We start from the raw sequence: 17938 nt of genomic DNA, 5'->3' as shown, positions 1-17938 counted from the left end.
AAAAGTTAGCTCAGTGAGGCCAAACTGACCACAGCAACAAGAAGGGTTCAACAGGAGGCTTGGGGACATGAGTTTGTGTTCACAGGGGAGAAACAGCTCAGAAAAGGAGGGCAAGAAGGGTTGTTTGACTTGAAGAACGTCACACGTGTCCTCAAGGGTATACATAAAAACAACGGCCCTGGTGGCTGTTCTGACGTGTACACTCTTCTCACCAACAGTTAACATCAAGTGAGACAATGTACTTTAAAAATGATACAGCTACACAATTCACCCACACTGATTAAATATTTACTATGTGTTCTTCCTGGCACTATAGGATAAGCACTGGGCTGCTAATTGCAAGGTCGGTGGTTCCAATCCATCAGCCGTTCTATGGAAACCCTATACAGGGTTGCTATGAGTCAGAGCCAACTCGACGGCACTTAATAAGAACATGTGCTCTTCCAAGGAGCCCTGGTGGCACTATGGGATAAGCACTGGACTGCTAACTGCTAGGTCAGTGGTTCAAACCCACTATGGGAGAAAGATGAGGCTGGCTGCTCTGGCGAAGATTAGCAGCCTCAGAAACCCCATATACAGGGTTGCTGTATATTGGAATCGACTGGATGGCAGTGGTTTTGGTTTGTGGTTGTGTCTCTTCAAGGTACAGAACTGGGTGTTAATCACATTTTTCCTTTGTAGATGGGTATTCTTTATATAGAGAGAGCTTCAAAAAGTTGGTGGAAAAATGGAATTGGAAGGTAATATAATTTTTCCAAGCAATTTTGGAAGCCCTTTCATATATTCTGGATAGAAAATTTTGTTGTATTTAGCCATCTCCCTATCCTACCCATTTAGTTTTCCTCATACTTTTATCAGTTATGCAAATTTGAATTTATCAAACCCATGTCACTAATATGATTTTATTCTTTGTTGTCAATAATCTCAAATGTCTCTGTTTTCTTTGGGTCTTTGAGGCGTGTGGTTTATAAGAAAAAGTCCCTCGACTCAAAAAAGTTGATGGATGTTGTTAAGTGCCATCAAGTGGGTTCTGACTCACATCAACTCTGTATAGGGTTTCCAAAGCTGCAATCTACACAGGAGCTGAAACCTCAACTTTCTCCCGCCTGAAAGTTGACAGCGATCCGTTTTTCTCCACCTGCTCGAGTAGACAGCCATGGCACTCCCCACATAATGGCTCCTTACCAACATCTAGCTTCTTTTGTTACATAGTATTACATCATATGGGCCCTGGTGTGGCACTGTAGGATAAGCACAGGACTGCTAGCCACAAGGTTGACAGTTCAAACCCACCAGTTGCTCTCAGAAACTCTATACAGGGTCGCTGAGTTGGAATCAACTTGATGGCACACGGCGACAGTACATATGATATAAGAGGTGTCTGTATCTATTTTAGTTTTGATTCTATTCCACTGGATTTGTTTCTGTTTCAAATCAATGTCAGTTATGATGTTTGCTTTGTGAGAATGATGGAGAAGTCCTGCATAATGACTATTATTATCCTACATGTTTTTTTGGCCCTTGGGGAGGCCTCCCTCAAACTCCCCAGGACAACTCTAAAAGCAACTTCTTGGAATACCCATGGAGGGTGGTCTTAGAACACTGTGACTCCTTCTTTGGATCTCTTACTCTTCTTGAAATCCCTCATAGAGAGTGGTTTTAGTTCTGAGCCCTTCACCCATGTTACTCTTCTTGGAACCCCCATGGTTTTAGAATGTCTGAGTCCTTCCTTGTAGCTCTTACTCTTTTTTGGAACCCCATGGCTCCATGGAGGGCAGTTTGAGAACATTTTGAGTCCTTCCCCTATAAGTTACTCTTCTTGGAATCTCCATGGTTCCATGGAGAACAGTTTTAGAAGGTTCTGCGCCCTTCCTATGTGTCTGTTGCTCTTCTCGGAATCCCCATGGCTCCGTGGAGGTTGGTTTTGGAACACTCTGAGCCCTTTCCCCATGTTACACTTCTTGGAACCCCTATGGTCCCATGGAAGGCAGTTTTAATATGTCGGAGTCCTTCCTATATCTCGTACTCTTCTTGGAACCCATGGAGAACGGTTTTAGAAAGTTCTGAGCCCTTCCCATGTACGTTATTCTTCTTAGAATCCATCCCATGGTCCCATGGATGACAGTTTTGGAACATTCTTAGGCCGTCCCCAGATCTCTTACTCTTCTTGTACAAGTGCTTTTGTGAAAAGGCATCTCTCAACTGTAATCTCAGTGGAAAAGTGATCAGTCTTGCTGGAGACTACTCACCCAGCTAGCATCAGGCCTTTTCTCTGCCAAAGTCCGCATGAAATCTGGGCCCTGCAATTGAGAAATGAGACATGTGGTTCAGCCTGTCCTCCCATCAGTCCTTTGGCCTCCTTGCCTCCAGTCAGGGCACCACCCCTGGGGCACCAAGCCTTCAACTTACTCTAGTGGAATCCAAAAGCTGTTCGATCTGCCGGTCCTTCCTGCTGTTTTCCTCTTCAACGCGCCGGAGCTTTGTCCTCAGCAGATCTACGTCACTTTTCTGCGTGTGTAATGACTGAAGAGACAAGGACCGCACACACATGCACACGCATGCATCCATGGACACACACACAATGATAGACAAATGGCCGGTGAAACAGGGAGCTGGGAAATAATTTTAAAAGGGAGCTGGGAAATAATTTTAAAAGGAAGCTGGGAAATAATTTAAAAAGCGACCTGACTCCCAATCAGGGTAGCAGGGGGAGGAGGGGGATTGGGGTGGTGGTGGTCACATTGTCTGAAGGGCACAATTGGCATGTTGGGAGCTGGGGGCAGTGAAATGCCCGACAATAAACTCTTCCACCCAATATGCCAACAGCACCCCATAGATAATAAAGCTGCTTCACATCTGACCAACAAGTGGCCTCGCAGCCATAGATTCCAGCCGGTGCCGCCTCCATGCCCACATGAGGAAGCCCACAGCCACATTAGCATCAGAGTCCATCACAGGCTAGGGTACCCACTGAACAGTCCCACCCTCAACTAAGGCTCAGTGGGCAGCGCTCCCCAGACCCTTGTCTGGGCGTGAGTTTTTCACGGGTCGTGGTGAACTGAGCAGGAGAGAACGAGACCGGGCAGTCAATTTTTCTCAAAACGAATTTTATTTCATGGAAAGAGCCATCCTGCATTTTGAAATGACAAACTTCTTTCGTTCTCTTCTGGACATACCTAGTCGTTTGATGGGAGCGTAGTGGCTTCATACGATAAGCAATTCACTGAGAACCACAACGTCCATGGTTCAAGCCCACTAGCCACTCCATGGTAGAAAGATGAGGCCTTCTGGTCCCACAAGATTTAAAGCCTTGGAATCCCTATACAGGGTCGCTATGAGTCAGAAGCGACTCAACGGCACTTAACAACTAACAAACGGCGACAGGGTATTTTTCATTTTTATTTCCCCAACAATCCCCCCGCCCCACCCCAAAAAAATCTCTGTCATGGTCTGTGGACACTGGAAGCCTGAGAAGCAGGAGATGACCTGTAGCCTTATGGGTCAGCTGCGAGCCACAGCTTGCCCCAGCACCAGGCTGCTCTGAGCATTGGCCAGCTGTCTCACAGAGCATCCTCTCCTTCCAAGGGGCTCATGAAGCTCAGCGGGGAGACAGGATGTCTGAGCCAAACCAGTCAGCTCCGCTAGACACAGAATGCAAGGGCCACTCTTCCGAAAGCTGACCAGATTGGGGACACCACAGAGCTGCGGCACATAATCAGTGCTTCCTGAATAGAGGAATGTGTTGTCATTGGGAAAGAGAAATCTCTTAAGTGACAAGACTCACTTCCCCCTATTCCTCCTGCCTGGTATGGCTCAGTACCCGGAACCCTGTATACCAAGCACACATAAGACGTCTAGGAAAACTGTCTAGAAGACGGTGGACTGACCAGGGACCTTGGGACCTAGAAAAGACAAGGTGTTACACTCCAACTATTTTCGTTATGCCTCATGTCCCCTGGAGTGAGTGTTGGCAAAGTCAACAGCCTGAAAGAGCTGGAGCCCCGAGAACAACCTCTATTCTTGAGCCAAAGGACCAGAAGAGGGGCAGCCCAGCACGGCAGAAAACCGAGATAGTAACCGTCCGTACAGCCTAACACCATGGGGAAAACAGGCCTCAAGTCCACCAGCATGGGCTGGTCGGGAGCCAGACCCCATCCTCACCAGGCCGTATTGAGGTTCAGTTCCCCCTCCTCACAGGGGGGAAGTCAGGACTTAAATTGCCCAGAGGTCACAAGGCCCCACTCCCCCTGTGGTGTGGGAAGCAGCATGAGGCACCCTTGCTCTGCCCAGTCCAGTCAGGGTGGGGTCAGCCTAGCAAGAAGCCTGAACCCATGCCCTACACAGTAGTGAAAAAAAGTTCCTCCCCATGTGGTAGTTAGCAAAGGCAGAGGAGAACTTGGCTTTCTACCCCCACAGAGCAGTAATGGGGTGGTGTTCCCTCCACCCCCGTCACCCACCAGAGTGGAATCAGAACCCCATTACAACACACTTATGTAGGGTATAAAATCTCATGAATTCTCAAATAGCCAGGCTTCAACAGAAATGATTTATCAAGAAGAAAGAAGCTCTCTATTTGAATGAAAAAAGGCCACCAACAGACAGTCAACGTCAAGAGGGCACAGATATCAGGGCATTATGACAAAATTACCAATTACGGACGTGCTAGGCACAAATCCTGGACAGTGAATAAGGAAGATCGTAGAAGAACTGATGCCTTTGAGTTGTGGTGTTGGAGGAGAATCCTCAAGGTGCCATGGGCTGTTGTTGGAAGAAGTGCAGCCAGAATGCTCCTTGGAGGCCAGGATGGCTAAGCTTCGTCTCTCATACTTTGGACATATTGTCTGGAGGAAACAATCGTTGGAGAAGGATGTCATGCTGGGTAAGGTGGAGGGTCAGAGAAAAAGAGGCAGACCTCTAACGAGATGGAATGGCCAGGTGGCATCATTGATGGACTCAAGTGTGGCAGCGGTAGTGAGGTTGGCCTAGGATTGGACATTGTTTCGTTCTGTTGTGCATGGGGTCGCTATGAGTCGGTTCTGACTCGATGGCACCTGACAACAACAACAACAAGGCACAAATCCAAGAGATGAAGAGTCTCTGCAAAGAAATGGAAGATGAAAAGAAGAAAACGGAAAGTTCAGAACTGAAAAGTACAAGAATGAAAATGAAAAGAGAGAAAAAATGAACGGTTTAACAGCAGATGGGAGGGGACTGAGGAAAGACAGTGAGCTAAGTGATACACAACAGAATCGATCCACTCCGATACAATCGGAACAACAGAAAATAGACAAAAACAAACAAGCAAACAGAGCCTCAGGGATGGGGGGCCTAGAACAAAAGAGGGTGAGTCTGAGAAAGAATTCGAAGAAGCTAGAAAGTTCTACAAATTTGGCCAAAGGCATAAATTCACAGATTTGAGAAGCTGAACAAAACCCAAACAGGATAAACCCAAAGAAACCCACTCTGAAACACATCACAGTCAAAACAAATTCAATCAAACAAATGTGGAAAGCAGTGAGAAACAATGCTTTACCTTTGAGGGGTACCAATTCAAATGACAGTGGATTTCTCGTCAGAAACCAGGGTACAACATGTTTCAAGTACTGAGAGAAAAGAACTGTCGAATCAAAATTTTATGTCCAGCAAAAACACCCTTCAAGAATGAAAACAAAATCAAGACCTGCTCAAATGAAAGTAAACCAAGAGACCTAAGACGAAAGTGGTCAACACAGAAAAGATAATGCTAAAAGAAGGACCGATGAACAGGGCAGGAGGAAATGAAATGGAAAAAAGTAAAACTATGGATAAATTCAACAGACTTTCTTTTTCCTGTTGAGTTTTCTGACTTACATTTGACAGCACAAAATTGCCTAATGTGGTTCTCCATGCATTATTGTTGTTACTACTAGCCATCGGGTCAATTCTGACTCATGGTGACCGCGAGTTACAGAGTAGAACCCCACCGGATTTTCCTGGCTATCACCTTCACAAAAGCAGATTAGCAGGACTTTTCCCCCTGAGGTTAGCAGCCTAGTGAAAACTCTGGCCCCAACTGGGACCTTCTATAGGGGGAAACATTTAGGACAATTGTACAATAAATTTAGGAGAGCCGAGGAGCATAAAAGGACGTAAGGTTTCTACACTCAAACTGGTACAACTTCGGCACCAGCAGACATGTTTCTTGTAATGTCCATTTGGGCAGTATCCAACCCCATACACATCTGGGTCCCCTTTGGTCATGATATAGTCTAGACATCCTGATCGGAGAACAGGGTGTGGCATATGCAATAGCTTCCAGTGAGAAAAAAAAGCCAGTCTCAAAAGACGGAATGCTACACTGACATCATGTTCTCCATGTGACATCATTGTAGAGATGTCACTGGGAAATTAGTGATTGTTCAGGGGTTAAAGATGATGCTGGGGGAGGGGAGGGGCATACACAAGATCTCTGTGGTGATGGAATAGTCCTGTGTCGAGAAAGCGGTGGTAATTATGACACAGGTCCACACACACACCTTCTTAGTCTTCTGGTGTTGATGTGGTACAATAGCTACATCAGATAGACAGACAGACACTGCTGGCAGAAACCACTGTCTTTGCAACTTCCTGGTGCTCTACCACTCTGTCAAAGCAAGTTTTAAAGAAATGGCCGATGCTTACTGACCTCTTGCTGTCTGCCAAACACTGTACTAAAATAGAGTATTTCCCTGGGTTCTCTGACTTAAGCCTTACAGCAACCCTGAAAAGTAAGTACGATTACCTCATTTTTTCGGCAGGAAACTGAAGCATCACTTGTCATAGAAAACAACTCTGATGCTCTGACTCCAGAGCGACAAAGCAAACTGAACATTAGGTTCTCCTCTCTCTGAATTCCGAAGTCCGGGGTGATTTTATCCACAATGCTGAGTTTGAGTAAAGTCCATGTAATCTTACTCGGAGACCCGCTGTGAACCCCAAGCAATTCAAGAAGATTGCTCCCCAGAGATTGGCTATGACAAGGGCTCACAGCCTCCTGGAGTTCATTTGTAGAACCCTCCATGCCTGACCCACAAAATCCCAATGACCCTCTGCTGACCTAAGGACAGGAGTGTGCGTCATCATGGGCAATCTCTTTCCTGGTTAGACAGCTGTCATGGTGAGAGCTGAGACAGTCCCCCGTCTCTCCTACAATTCCCAGGTTCTCCACTGGCTCTCTAGACCAGTGGTTTTCAGACTCAACACGGTGCTGTGGATGAGCTTGGGATCTGTGCACAGCTTACACCCTGGCACCAAGCTTCCTGAGGTTCTGGAGGTGGTTTCCAGACCCCACACGGTGTTCTGGACCAGCATCCACTTACACCCTGACCCCAGAACTCCTCAGATTCTGGACATGGTTTTCAGACTCCATATAGTGCTGTGAGTGGGTTCAGGACCAACGTCCCGCTTATACCTTGACCCCAGGACTCTTGAGGTGGTTTCCAGACCCCACACCGTGCTCTGGTTGTGCTTAGGACCAGCGTCCACTTACACCCTGACCCAGGCCTCCTGAGGTGCTCGCTGGTAGGGACAGTGGTTTATAAACAGACTAAACTCATGAAGAAGAGAGCAAACCCTGAGACTTCCTTCCAGGAATGCAAAAGTTTCTGTGAAATTTGGTAAAAGTCACCGTGACAATAGCGTTAGTATCCGGGGAAGATTTCAAGGTATCTACACTCCAGCGATGGGAAGATCCTCAGTCTGAGGAGTCATATGTCCCTGACTGGAATCTCTGGCTCTGATACTGTGTGACCCTGGGCAGAGCACTAACCTCTCTGAGCCCCAAGCTCATACCAGAAAGCAGGTATGACAATTGGCCCCGCCCACCTCATAGAGCTTCTAGAAAGCCGAGCTGCCACAAGGCCTGTGAGACATCGTCTTGTCCACATGTGAGAATGACCCAGAGGGAAGGTTGCTGAGAACAACGCCTCACACAGCCCAAACCTAGCACCAGTCCTCAGGCCACAGGGGGCTGTGAGGGCCACAGAGTGCCTCCCCAGTCTTTCCAATCTGCAGGAGATGGGAGCCCACAGGGGATGTAGAGTTGGGGTGAGGTACCGGGCGCTAGAGCTCTTGCTGGTTCTGTAAGGGCAGTGCCCCACACAGACGCTGACCTCCACCCCACCGTTCCACACAGGTAAGGACAGACAGAAACACTACCTTCTTCAACTCGATGATCTCGTCGTACATGTCTTCTTTATCTCTGTAGGCGGGGGTTCCAGGGACACGACCTAGAGGAGACACAAACCTCTTTGAGATTATCCCAACAGAAGGGAGGGCTTTTACCCTAAGGAAGGTCTGCAAGCTAACACAATTATGCTTTGAAAACAAGGGGTGGGGGTCATGAAAAGGAGAGCAAAAGTCGTCCACCATTTTTAGCTGGATCAAGCCAGCAAACCCACTGCTGTTGAGTGGATTCTGACTCACAGAGACCCTGCTGGAACTGCCCCGGAGGGGTTTTCCAGGCTGTAAATCTTGATGGAAGCGGATCAACAGTGGCGCTGCTTGGGTAGGTTTGAATTACCAACCTCTCGTTTAGTTGCCCAAGTACTTAACCATGGCACCACCAGCCAACCAAAACCAATCCTCTGCTGCTGAGTCGATTCCAACTCATAGTGGCCCCGTAGGATGGGGTAGAACTGCCTCATGGGGCTCCCAAAGCTGTCCGTCTTTACAGGAGCGGACTGTCTCATCTTTCTCCAGCAGAATGGCAGGTGGATTCGAACCACCGACTGTTCAGTTAGCAGTCGGGCACTTAACCACTGTGCCAACAATGCTCCTTTTCTAAGAAGCAAGGAAATTTTAAAAAATCACAGTAATACATAAAGATGAAGTGGGGGGTGGGGAGTAAACAGAACTTAACGTAAGTATAAGGGTGAATGAAAGGGAGCCATGAAAGAAATGACACATTGTATCTGAAATAGCAAACACAACAAAAACAGACGTCTGTTACAACTCCTCCTATTCCAGTGTAGAAACAGTAAGATCTCACTTTGGCTTCAACAAGCTATCTGACATATACCAGGACTCCCAAGTACTTGACCCTGAAATACAACTCACAACCACTAAAAGCAGTAGAGTAATCGTGCTCAGCTGCTACCAGAAAGGCTGGTGGTTTGTGTCCACCCAGAGGTGCCATGAAGAGAGTCCTGACTGCCTGCTTCTGAAAGGACGTAGCCACAGAAACCCCAATGGGGTACAACTTACTCAGATCAATTCATGGGGTACAATGGAATGATCTCCAATATGCTCTGGCCTGGAAGCTGAGCTGTCTTTCCTAAGAAGGTCTACAGTAAAGGCAATTAAAGGATCAAAACGAGAGAACCCAAAATTCCAGAGTACAACAGGGTTTCTCAGTCTATAATCTTCACCAAAGCAGACAGCCTCATCTTTCTCCAATGGAGCAGCTAGTGGGTTGGAACAGCTGACTTCTCATTTAGCAGTCCAATGCCTAACCCACTGCACCACCAGGGTTCTTTAAAGATTGCAAGATAAGAAAGGAAAAGGAAAACCAACTGAATGTTCACAGTGGGATTCTGGCTTTTCATTATCATTTGCCAGTCCCATGGGGATGAACTTACAGACGAAATCCAGAGCAGGCAACAGCTGAGCTACCAGCTGTCTCAAAGCCATTTGCTGAGGGCAGGAGGGATTTCAGGAATCACGCCCGGGATGGGCCACAATCTACTGGCCAAGCAAGGAAAGCAGCAAAGACCATCCTGGTCAGTCACACGATTTCCTCGTCATTTTGTCCTGTCACATGCTCACCGTGGCTGGCGGAGCGCCTGAGGCTGGACCTCCGAATCCTCAGGGCTTCTGTCAGATACTCAGAGGTGCTGCTGGGGGCGCTGTTCCAGGCCTGCTCCCAGGTGAGCTCTGGTGTCAGGGCTTGGGTCACACTTCCTGGTTTGAACGTGCACGGGTTTAATGACAGGTACAAGCAAGGTTCTGCCTCTGATGATCAAGCCTCCTGGCCATCAGCCAGTCTGTGGGGTGCTGGGAAAAACTTGAAGCATCTACCGATGTCCGTGGTGTAAGTATTCCCACCGTCTCTAATTCCAAGCTGCCAGAGTGACAGAATGCCTAGAGGTCTAGCTCTCACAGAGCCAGGAGGGGCTGGCTCCAGCACCCCACATTAGCAGCACCCAAACCACACGAGACAGCAGAGGCTGCAGCGTCGGACACACACCATCGGAAATCAATGGACACACACCATTGAAAACACTACAATTTAAACCATTAAGTGAAAAATTGCATCTCGTGTCATCATAACTCTCTTCCACACAGTGCGAAGCCTGTGTGCTAGCCTGACCACCTACCTTGTTTTGAAGTTCCGAGCCACAGCTTCTGTGGGGTCAGGGACATTCTGTTGCTCACAGGCATGCTCCCCATGGTCCTGAGGGACCTCCACGATGCCACATTTCTAGGCTTGGAGCAGTAAGGTGACTCTGAAAACCAACACCCGGTCTCAGAGTTAACCAGCCAGCCAGCCAGCAATACCCCTTCCTCAACACAGAAGCTTCAGAAACACAGGGATGATAAAATGGTGTATCACTAGCTGAAAACATTCTGACCAAAAAATAAGCTACATTTACAATATGTAGACAGATATCACAAATACTTACTATCATGGTACACCCAAAACTGTATTTCTCTTTTAATTTTTATTGTAAAGAAACATAATGGGGAATTCAAAATGAAAATTAAAACCCATAAAAGTCGCCCAGTGTTGTCAAGTGGATTCCAACACCTGGTCACCATAGAGGACACAGTAGGGCTGCCCTACAGGGTCTTTCTCCCTCGGAATGGCTGGTGGGGCTGAACTGCCTACCTTTTTGGTTAGCAGCCAGGTGCTTGAACCATGGCACCACCAGGACTCCCTCAATCTACCAATATTATAATACCTGATCTTCCCTCCAGCTACTCAGACACATGCCCAGATATCATTTCATAATCATAATCAGTGAACTGTGCTTTTGTTTCCTTTATACCTAGCATTGTAAATATCTTTCATGTTGCTACAAAATGTGATAATATTTAAAACTTCATGAACAGTCTCTAGAAAAAAAATTAGAAAGGTCACATTTTTCCTGAGCATTTTGTATTACCATCAAAACGAAGGAACATTTTTTAAAATCTGGGAATTCTGTGAGTACATAAAGTGTCACAGATTTATGTAAAAAGCAAGGTGTTTATAAAACATTCTCTAAATTTTTTTAAATAAAGCAAAGAGTTCGCTATCTATAGAAGGCCCTGAAAAAGACTAATATATTCATCCAAACTTTAGATACTTGTTTAAGCTGTCACTTGTGGCTGCTGTTAAGTATAGTCGAGTCAGTTCCAACTCATAGCGACCCAGAAGAGGGTTTCTGAGGAGCGGTTGATGGGTTTGAACTGCTGACCTTCTGGTTAGCAGTCCAGTACTGACCCTATAGCATCACACCAGGACTCTAAGCTGTCACTTAAGGAAATTAGCAGTCAGAAACAAACTCTACAATCAGATTTCCTATATGGGTGTGGATTTATCGAAGGATGGTAAGAATCAATTAAGAAAATATGTATGTGCATGGACAAATGCTTGGAAAGACGAAGGAAAAAAATGAAAGCAGGGTGGTGGGAAGATGCTGGTACTTAGTAGTATAGTGGTTATGAGTCAGGCTGCTAACCTCAAGGGCAGCAGTTCGAAATGGCCAGCAGTTCCGCAGGGGAAAGATGAGGCTTTCTGCTCCTGTAAAGATTTACAGCCTCAGAAACCCCATGCATGGTCACTATGAGTTGGGACCGACTCCACGGCACACCAGCACCACCATCACCAGTATCACCTTAAACATAACTCATACTGGAAGAACACAGACATGGCTGCCCCTTGCCTTCCACCCAGGGCAGCTGCAGGAAAGACCCCAGAAATACGGGGATGTTCCAGAGGAGCACACAGCAATCCCAGCACTGAACACACAGACGGAAGCCCTCCAAGCAGGTGATGGGGGGCCGGGATGGGCCCTGAGGAGATGGTACAGGTATCGTAGAGGCATGGGCATTGGGAGAAACAGGCTGGAGAGTGGAGAGCTGGCGAAGGTAGTGGGAATGAGAGTGGAGAAGAGATGGTGAGAGAGAAGATAGTGCTTTGGGAGTTCTACCCTTTCTCAAGTGTGTTAAAGACACGCCTGCCATGTACAGAAACCCCAGTGGAAACAGTGAGAAGGTTAGCAGTTTCAACAGGAGACGCTTGATCTCGGTAAGGATCATGAGTCTGATACTGAGGTCAGAGGCGTTCTAACTAAACAGCCCCAAATAAACAGCATCCACACAAGAAGTCCCCGTGCTGTTATGGGTGGGGCCTTTGATTTGATGACATCAAGTCTCAGCCTGCTCCACAGCTGGAGCAAAAGCACATCAAAACTCCACATGACCAGGTGACCTTTTCCTAACATTTATACCGATTTGAAATAGATATCATGCTTTCTTTGCTTTGCAGGCATTTGCTTTCTAAAAGGGGTCTTGGTGTGGCTGTAGGATCAGCACTGGACTGTTAACCATAAGGTCAGCAGCTCTAAACCCACCAGCCGCTCCTCAGAAACCCTATACAGAGTCGCTGTGAATTAGGACAGATTCGATGGCACTTAACAGCAACATGTTTTCTATCTAATTTGGATTTCCTGAGTGTGTGTGGTGGTGGTGGTTATGTGCTGCAGACTCGGAACTGACTCATAGCGACCCTGTACAGGGTTTCCGAGGCTCTAAATCTTTATGGGAGCAGAATGCCTCATCTTTCTCCTGCGGAACAGCAGGTAGTTTCGAACTGCTGACCTTAAGGTTCGCAGCCCAATTCGTACCAGAGCTCCTTCTGAGTGTGTGTGCATACCACAATATATCTGAAACTACACAAAGAGGCTTATTGTTGTTGGGAGTTGCTGTCATCAATTCTGACTCCTGCTGATCCTAGGTGTGCAGAGGAGAACTGCCCCAGAGGGCTTTTAGGGATATGACCTTTGGGAAGCAGAGGGCCAGGCCTGTCTGCCGAGATGCCTTTGGGTAAGTCTGAATCACCACCCCCCACCCCACCAGTTCAGTTAGTTGTCCAGCCCATTTGTTTGTGCCCCCCAGGGGTTCATAACTATCTCAATGACTCTGACTTATAGTGACCCTGTAGGGTAGAAAACTTCCAATAGGGTTTCCAAGGCTGTAAATTTTCATGGGGGCAGACTACCTCATCTTTCTCCATGGAATTGTTCGTGGGTTCAATACCCGGTCTTTTGGTTAGCAGTCCAGCACATTAGGCACTACACCATTCTTGTTGTGCAGTGCCGTCGAGTCGGTTCTGACTCATAGTTGACCCTGTGTAGGGTTTCTGAAGGGCAGCTGGAGGATTTGAACCACCGACCTTGTGGTTCGCAGTCCAGTGCTGATCCAGCACCACATCAGGAGTCCCTCTGCACCATCAGGGCTCCTATGTATATAAATATGGAGTCCTGGTGTGACACTGTGGATTAATGAGCTGGACTACAAGGTCAGCGGTTCAAGCTCACCATCTGCTCCTCGGAAACCCTACACAGGGTCACTGTAAATTGGAACTGACTTGACGGCCCTTAATAACATGTATATACAACATATATGGGATCCTGGTGTGGTGTTGTAGGATAAGCACTGGACTACAAAGTTGGTATGAACTGTAAGGGCAGCGGTTGAAATCCCACCAGCCACTCCTCAGAAACCCTATACAGGTCACCCATGATTCCAACAATCAACACAAGGAGCCAATGGGCTGAAGTATCTTGTCTAAGTTATTCTAACTATAGTCTGAGGAAGACAGTTTTGACCCTCTTGCCAGGGTGCTGGGGAGCCACTTTCAGAGTTGAGAGACACACAGCAGAAGGGACGGAGGCCCGAGTCACACTTACTTGGTGATGTCGGTGGTGGTTTGTGGTAACTTTTCCTTTTTGCTTTCTGAAAGAAAGGAGGGAACTGTGAGGCTGGATGAGCCTCCCTGCAGGTGGGGAGACATGGGGAGTGACCCTAGTTCTTGTCAGAAATGAAGGGTGTAGGCCCTTGTGAGGTCAGACAGAGGACACCACACAGGAGGTCTGCCTCTGTCCCCACACTGTCCTCCCCAGCGGGCTCCAGAGCAAGGTGGGAAGCTCGGCTTCCTGGGGCTGCTTGAGCGAAATGGGACACAGAGGCTCCGTGCAGATTCCCATATGGAGAAGAGCTCTTGGAGCAGAGCCGGGCACAGGTTGTCTCCTGCTTTAGGGAGATGTGGCCTGAAGACCAGAGTGCCCCCAAGCCACATGAAGATCCCAGATCAGCCAGGCCCTGCCTGTGCTCCACGCTCAGGGTCAGTGTGGTCCCTGCCCATCCTGAGGTAGCAAAGGCCCCCTCTTCAGTGGGGTGGAGAGATAACTCGCAGCTTAACAGAGGTCTGCCCCTTCCCTGAACAATGAACCTGCCCCCTTCCCTTGAGTCCACAGGCAATACAAAGGGGGTGTCTAGAAAGGAGACCCATTGTGTTTTGTTCAGGTCATACCGGCTGTCATCAGCATATTTTGTTTTCCACCCACATGAGTGTTCTAAATACACCCTGTAGGGCTGGGCTGGGGTCACAGTGTGGCCATGGGGTCCAACCACACCAGATAGCCAGTCCTCTTCCAGGCTGCAAGGGGCCTGCCCCTTCTACCAGTGGCTTCTCTGCTCTGCTCTCTCCTTTGTGTCAGGGTGGAGGGTGCTCAACAGAGGCCATGAGAAGCTTGTTATTGACCTCAAGTGCACTCTGCCTCAAATGACTCCCGAGGGCAAAGTTTACAGTTATCATCACTGTTCTGGAAACTTCCCCATGCCAGGCAGGGCTCTGACTCCATGCTCAGGCTCTACGCAGGGGGTGGCCTGTTCTATGTCTCCGCAGTGTCATGAGGGCAACTTACCGTCTCAACGTCAGAATCGAAGGTAATTGCAGAAAGACTGTCATCTCCCTAGAGAAGAGAGCAAACATCCCCACGTGAGTCATGAGCCTGGTTCCCCACACTCAGACTTACAGAAGGGACAAATAGTTAGCCAGCAGCTGCCGAGGCCCAAACCCAATCCACCCAACTCACGGGACGCTTGCAACAGTGCCAACCGGGCAGTGGTCTTATGCAGTGGCCTGGATGGGGAGAAGACCATCAAAATGCCAACTGGGGGGAACTGCTCTGGTTGTTCTATCACCCAGGCTACTATTCCTATGGGCAGGCTGTGTGCTTCAAGGGGGAAAGAGCTCCCAGGAAAAGCATTTTGTTCATGCTGTCTAAACGTTTCACGAATGTGTGTCTCCTGATAAGAACAAGTCAGACAGGGCTCTTTAAAGCTCTCCAGTGGCCATCTACAGTGTAAGTATGGGCTTCTCCCTATCTGGAGAAGAGAAGAGGGAAGAAAATCAAAGACAGTGGAAACAATTAGTCCAACGGCCTAATGGACCGTCCATGTGAGCCCGACTCTGAGACCGACCATGACTCTGAGACCGACCAGAAGAACTGATGGTGCCCAGTGACTGCCGCTGACTGCTCTGAAAGAGATCCCATTAGAAGGTCCTGGATAGAGAGGGAGAAGAACGTGGAACAAACTCAAAATCATAAAATGACCAGGCTTCCTGGTCGGGCAGAAACTAGTGGAACCCCTGAGAGTGACCCTCAGTCACTCTTCAGACCAGGAACTGAGCTCATCAGCCAAATAGTAGGTCTGGTACTGTAGCATAAGCACTTGACCACAAGGTCAGGGGTTCAAACTCACCAGTCACTACTCTAAAACCCTATGTTGCTGTTAAGTGCCATCGAGTCGGTTCTGACCCATTGTGACCCTGTATGGGGTTTCCGAGAAGTGACTGGTGAGCTTGAACCGTCAACCTTGCGGTTCAAAGTGACTTTGCAGTCCAGCGCATTAACCCACAGTGCCACACCAGGACTCCCGCAAACCCTATACAGGGTTGAAATGAGTCAGAACCCACTCGACAGCACTTAACAACAACATCAGGTGAACAATAACACCATCAAAAGGGTAGTTATTTACCCAGGTAGAAAGCTCAGAGGGCAGGAAGGAAGGATGAATGGGAATGTGAAACACGGAGGAAGTGGGAAGAGCGCTGCTACATTGTGGGGATGGCAATCCATGTAATAGATCAAAATGTGTACGAACTGTTGACTGGAATACCAATTTGTTCTGTAAACCTTCACCTAAACTGTAATAACAATTTAAAAAGAAAGGAAAAAGTAGGAAAGCACAACCATTTGAAGTCCTTAGAAATGGACCTGAAGGCACCGGCCAATAGGAACCAGCTGAGAAAATCTACTCAGCCCTGCTAAGAACCATCTGTGCCCTTGGAGCCTCGACCTGCTGCCTCCTGAGAACTTGGTTTACAGCCTCGGAGCAGTTCTGCTCTGTTCTACCAGGTCGCTGTGAGTTGGAATTGACTGGACAGCAGTGGGTTTGCTGTTCTGGGTTTTAGTTCCATCATGTTGTTGTTGGGTGCAGGGAGTTGATGACTCCTCACAATCTCATGTGACAGAGGGTTTCCTGGGCTGCTGTCTTTACAGAAGGAGTCTCTGGGTCAGGCTAGGAGTCGAAACTGTCTCAGCAGCTCTTGACAACAGACATCTGTACGGAAGCAGGCTGCCGGGCTGCTCTCCTGTAACGTTGTGTATCTTTCAGTTAGCAGCTGAGCATTCAACGGAGGTATCATAAACTAGAAGCACCAGGCGGAATGGTAGAGCAGGGGCTACTCCAGAGAGAAGCAGGAGAAGAGATGGTCACAAAGTGCCTCTGAGGGTCAGGAAGGCGCCAGGAGCGAAATGGTACCCCCTGAGGAAACAGCCCTCCCCCCCACGCTGCACACACTGGCACAACCTCTGAACCATAAATTGAGACCCATAAAGCAACTCCTAGGAAGCCAGAAAAAAATCACATTCATCCCTGAAGGCCTGAAAGGCAGTGGGAATGTCCAAGGATGCACCAAGGAATGATCAAAAAGGGAAATCCAAGCTGCTCATCTGTGGAGAAGGACATCATGCTTGACAAAGTGGAGGGTCAGCGAAAAAGAGGAAGACCCCCAGTGAGATGGGACTGGCACAGTGGCAGCAGCAATGGGTCCAGATACAACAATTGTGAGGACGGGTGCAGGACCAGGCAGTGTTTTCGTTCTGTTGTGCATGGGATCATTAGGAGTTGGAGCCGACTCTACGGCACCTAACTACAAGTCCCTATCTATATGAGAATCCCTAGTGGCACAGTGGTTATGAGGCTGGATGCGAACCAAAAGTCCAGCAGTTCAAATTCACTAGCTTCTCCTCCAATTTGCAAGTTACCGCTTTGGGAACCCTATGGGGAATTTCTACTCTGTCTCCAGGGTTGCTGTGAGTCAGATTTAATTCAAGGGCAACAGGTTTTGGTTTTGTCCTCAGCTGAATGGTAAGCAAAGGCATAAACTCTACAAATTGGCATGACAGCTTCCAAGCCCATATACATCCGATGGCAAACCACACAGGGGCTTAAGCACACCTTTTGACCAATACATGGCTTGTGGGGGACCTAGGGTGGTGATCTCTAGGTTGCTGCTGTTGTTGTTAAGTGCCATTGAGTTGGTTCCAATTCATGGCAACCTTGTATAGGGTTTCCTAGGAGCGACTGGTGGACTTGAACAGCCGACCTTTCAGTTCAAACTTACTTTGCAGTCCAGTGCATTAACCCACAGTGCCACCAGTAGCCAGACTAAAAGGTAACAAGAAAGAAATCAAGCCAGAGGTCAAAGGTTGCACTGGACAGAGAAACAAACTTTACAGAGTTAGTTCAGCCGAGCTATTCATTGAATAAAAGAACAATGAGCCAGACAAAAACATCGAACCCATTGGAGGAGGGGGTTGGAACCCACTTGACGGCACTTAACAACAACACTCTATTACCTGAG

At 48.0% G+C, this 17938-nt stretch overlaps 1 protein-coding gene across 1 annotated transcript in view; it reads right to left on the bottom strand.

The window, feature by feature from the left end:
• IQCE (IQ motif containing E) overlaps window positions 1–14972 on the bottom strand; it is a 47619-nt gene extending 32647 nt beyond the window's left edge. The window contains exons 1-7 of the mRNA XM_006859876.1: window positions 14931–14972; window positions 13914–13959; window positions 10335–10463; window positions 9784–9918; window positions 8176–8246; window positions 2410–2523; window positions 2250–2300 (exon numbers count right to left, since the gene is read on the bottom strand). Coding sequence (XP_006859938.1) covers window positions 2250–2300; window positions 2410–2523; window positions 8176–8246; window positions 9784–9918; window positions 10335–10407 — 444 coding nt within the window. The 5' untranslated portion in view covers window positions 10408–10463; window positions 13914–13959; window positions 14931–14972. The remainder of the gene's footprint in view (window positions 1–2249; window positions 2301–2409; window positions 2524–8175; window positions 8247–9783; window positions 9919–10334; window positions 10464–13913; window positions 13960–14930) is intronic.
• Between the last annotated feature and the right edge of the window lie 2966 nt (window positions 14973–17938).

The sequence above is a fragment of the Chrysochloris asiatica genome, unplaced genomic scaffold (genome assembly GCF_000296735.1).
Source record: "Chrysochloris asiatica unplaced genomic scaffold, ChrAsi1.0 scaffold00034, whole genome shotgun sequence".
Classification (NCBI taxonomy): Eukaryota; Metazoa; Chordata; class Mammalia; order Afrosoricida; family Chrysochloridae; genus Chrysochloris; species Chrysochloris asiatica.
This window is presented reverse-complemented; position numbering and strand designations above follow the sequence as displayed.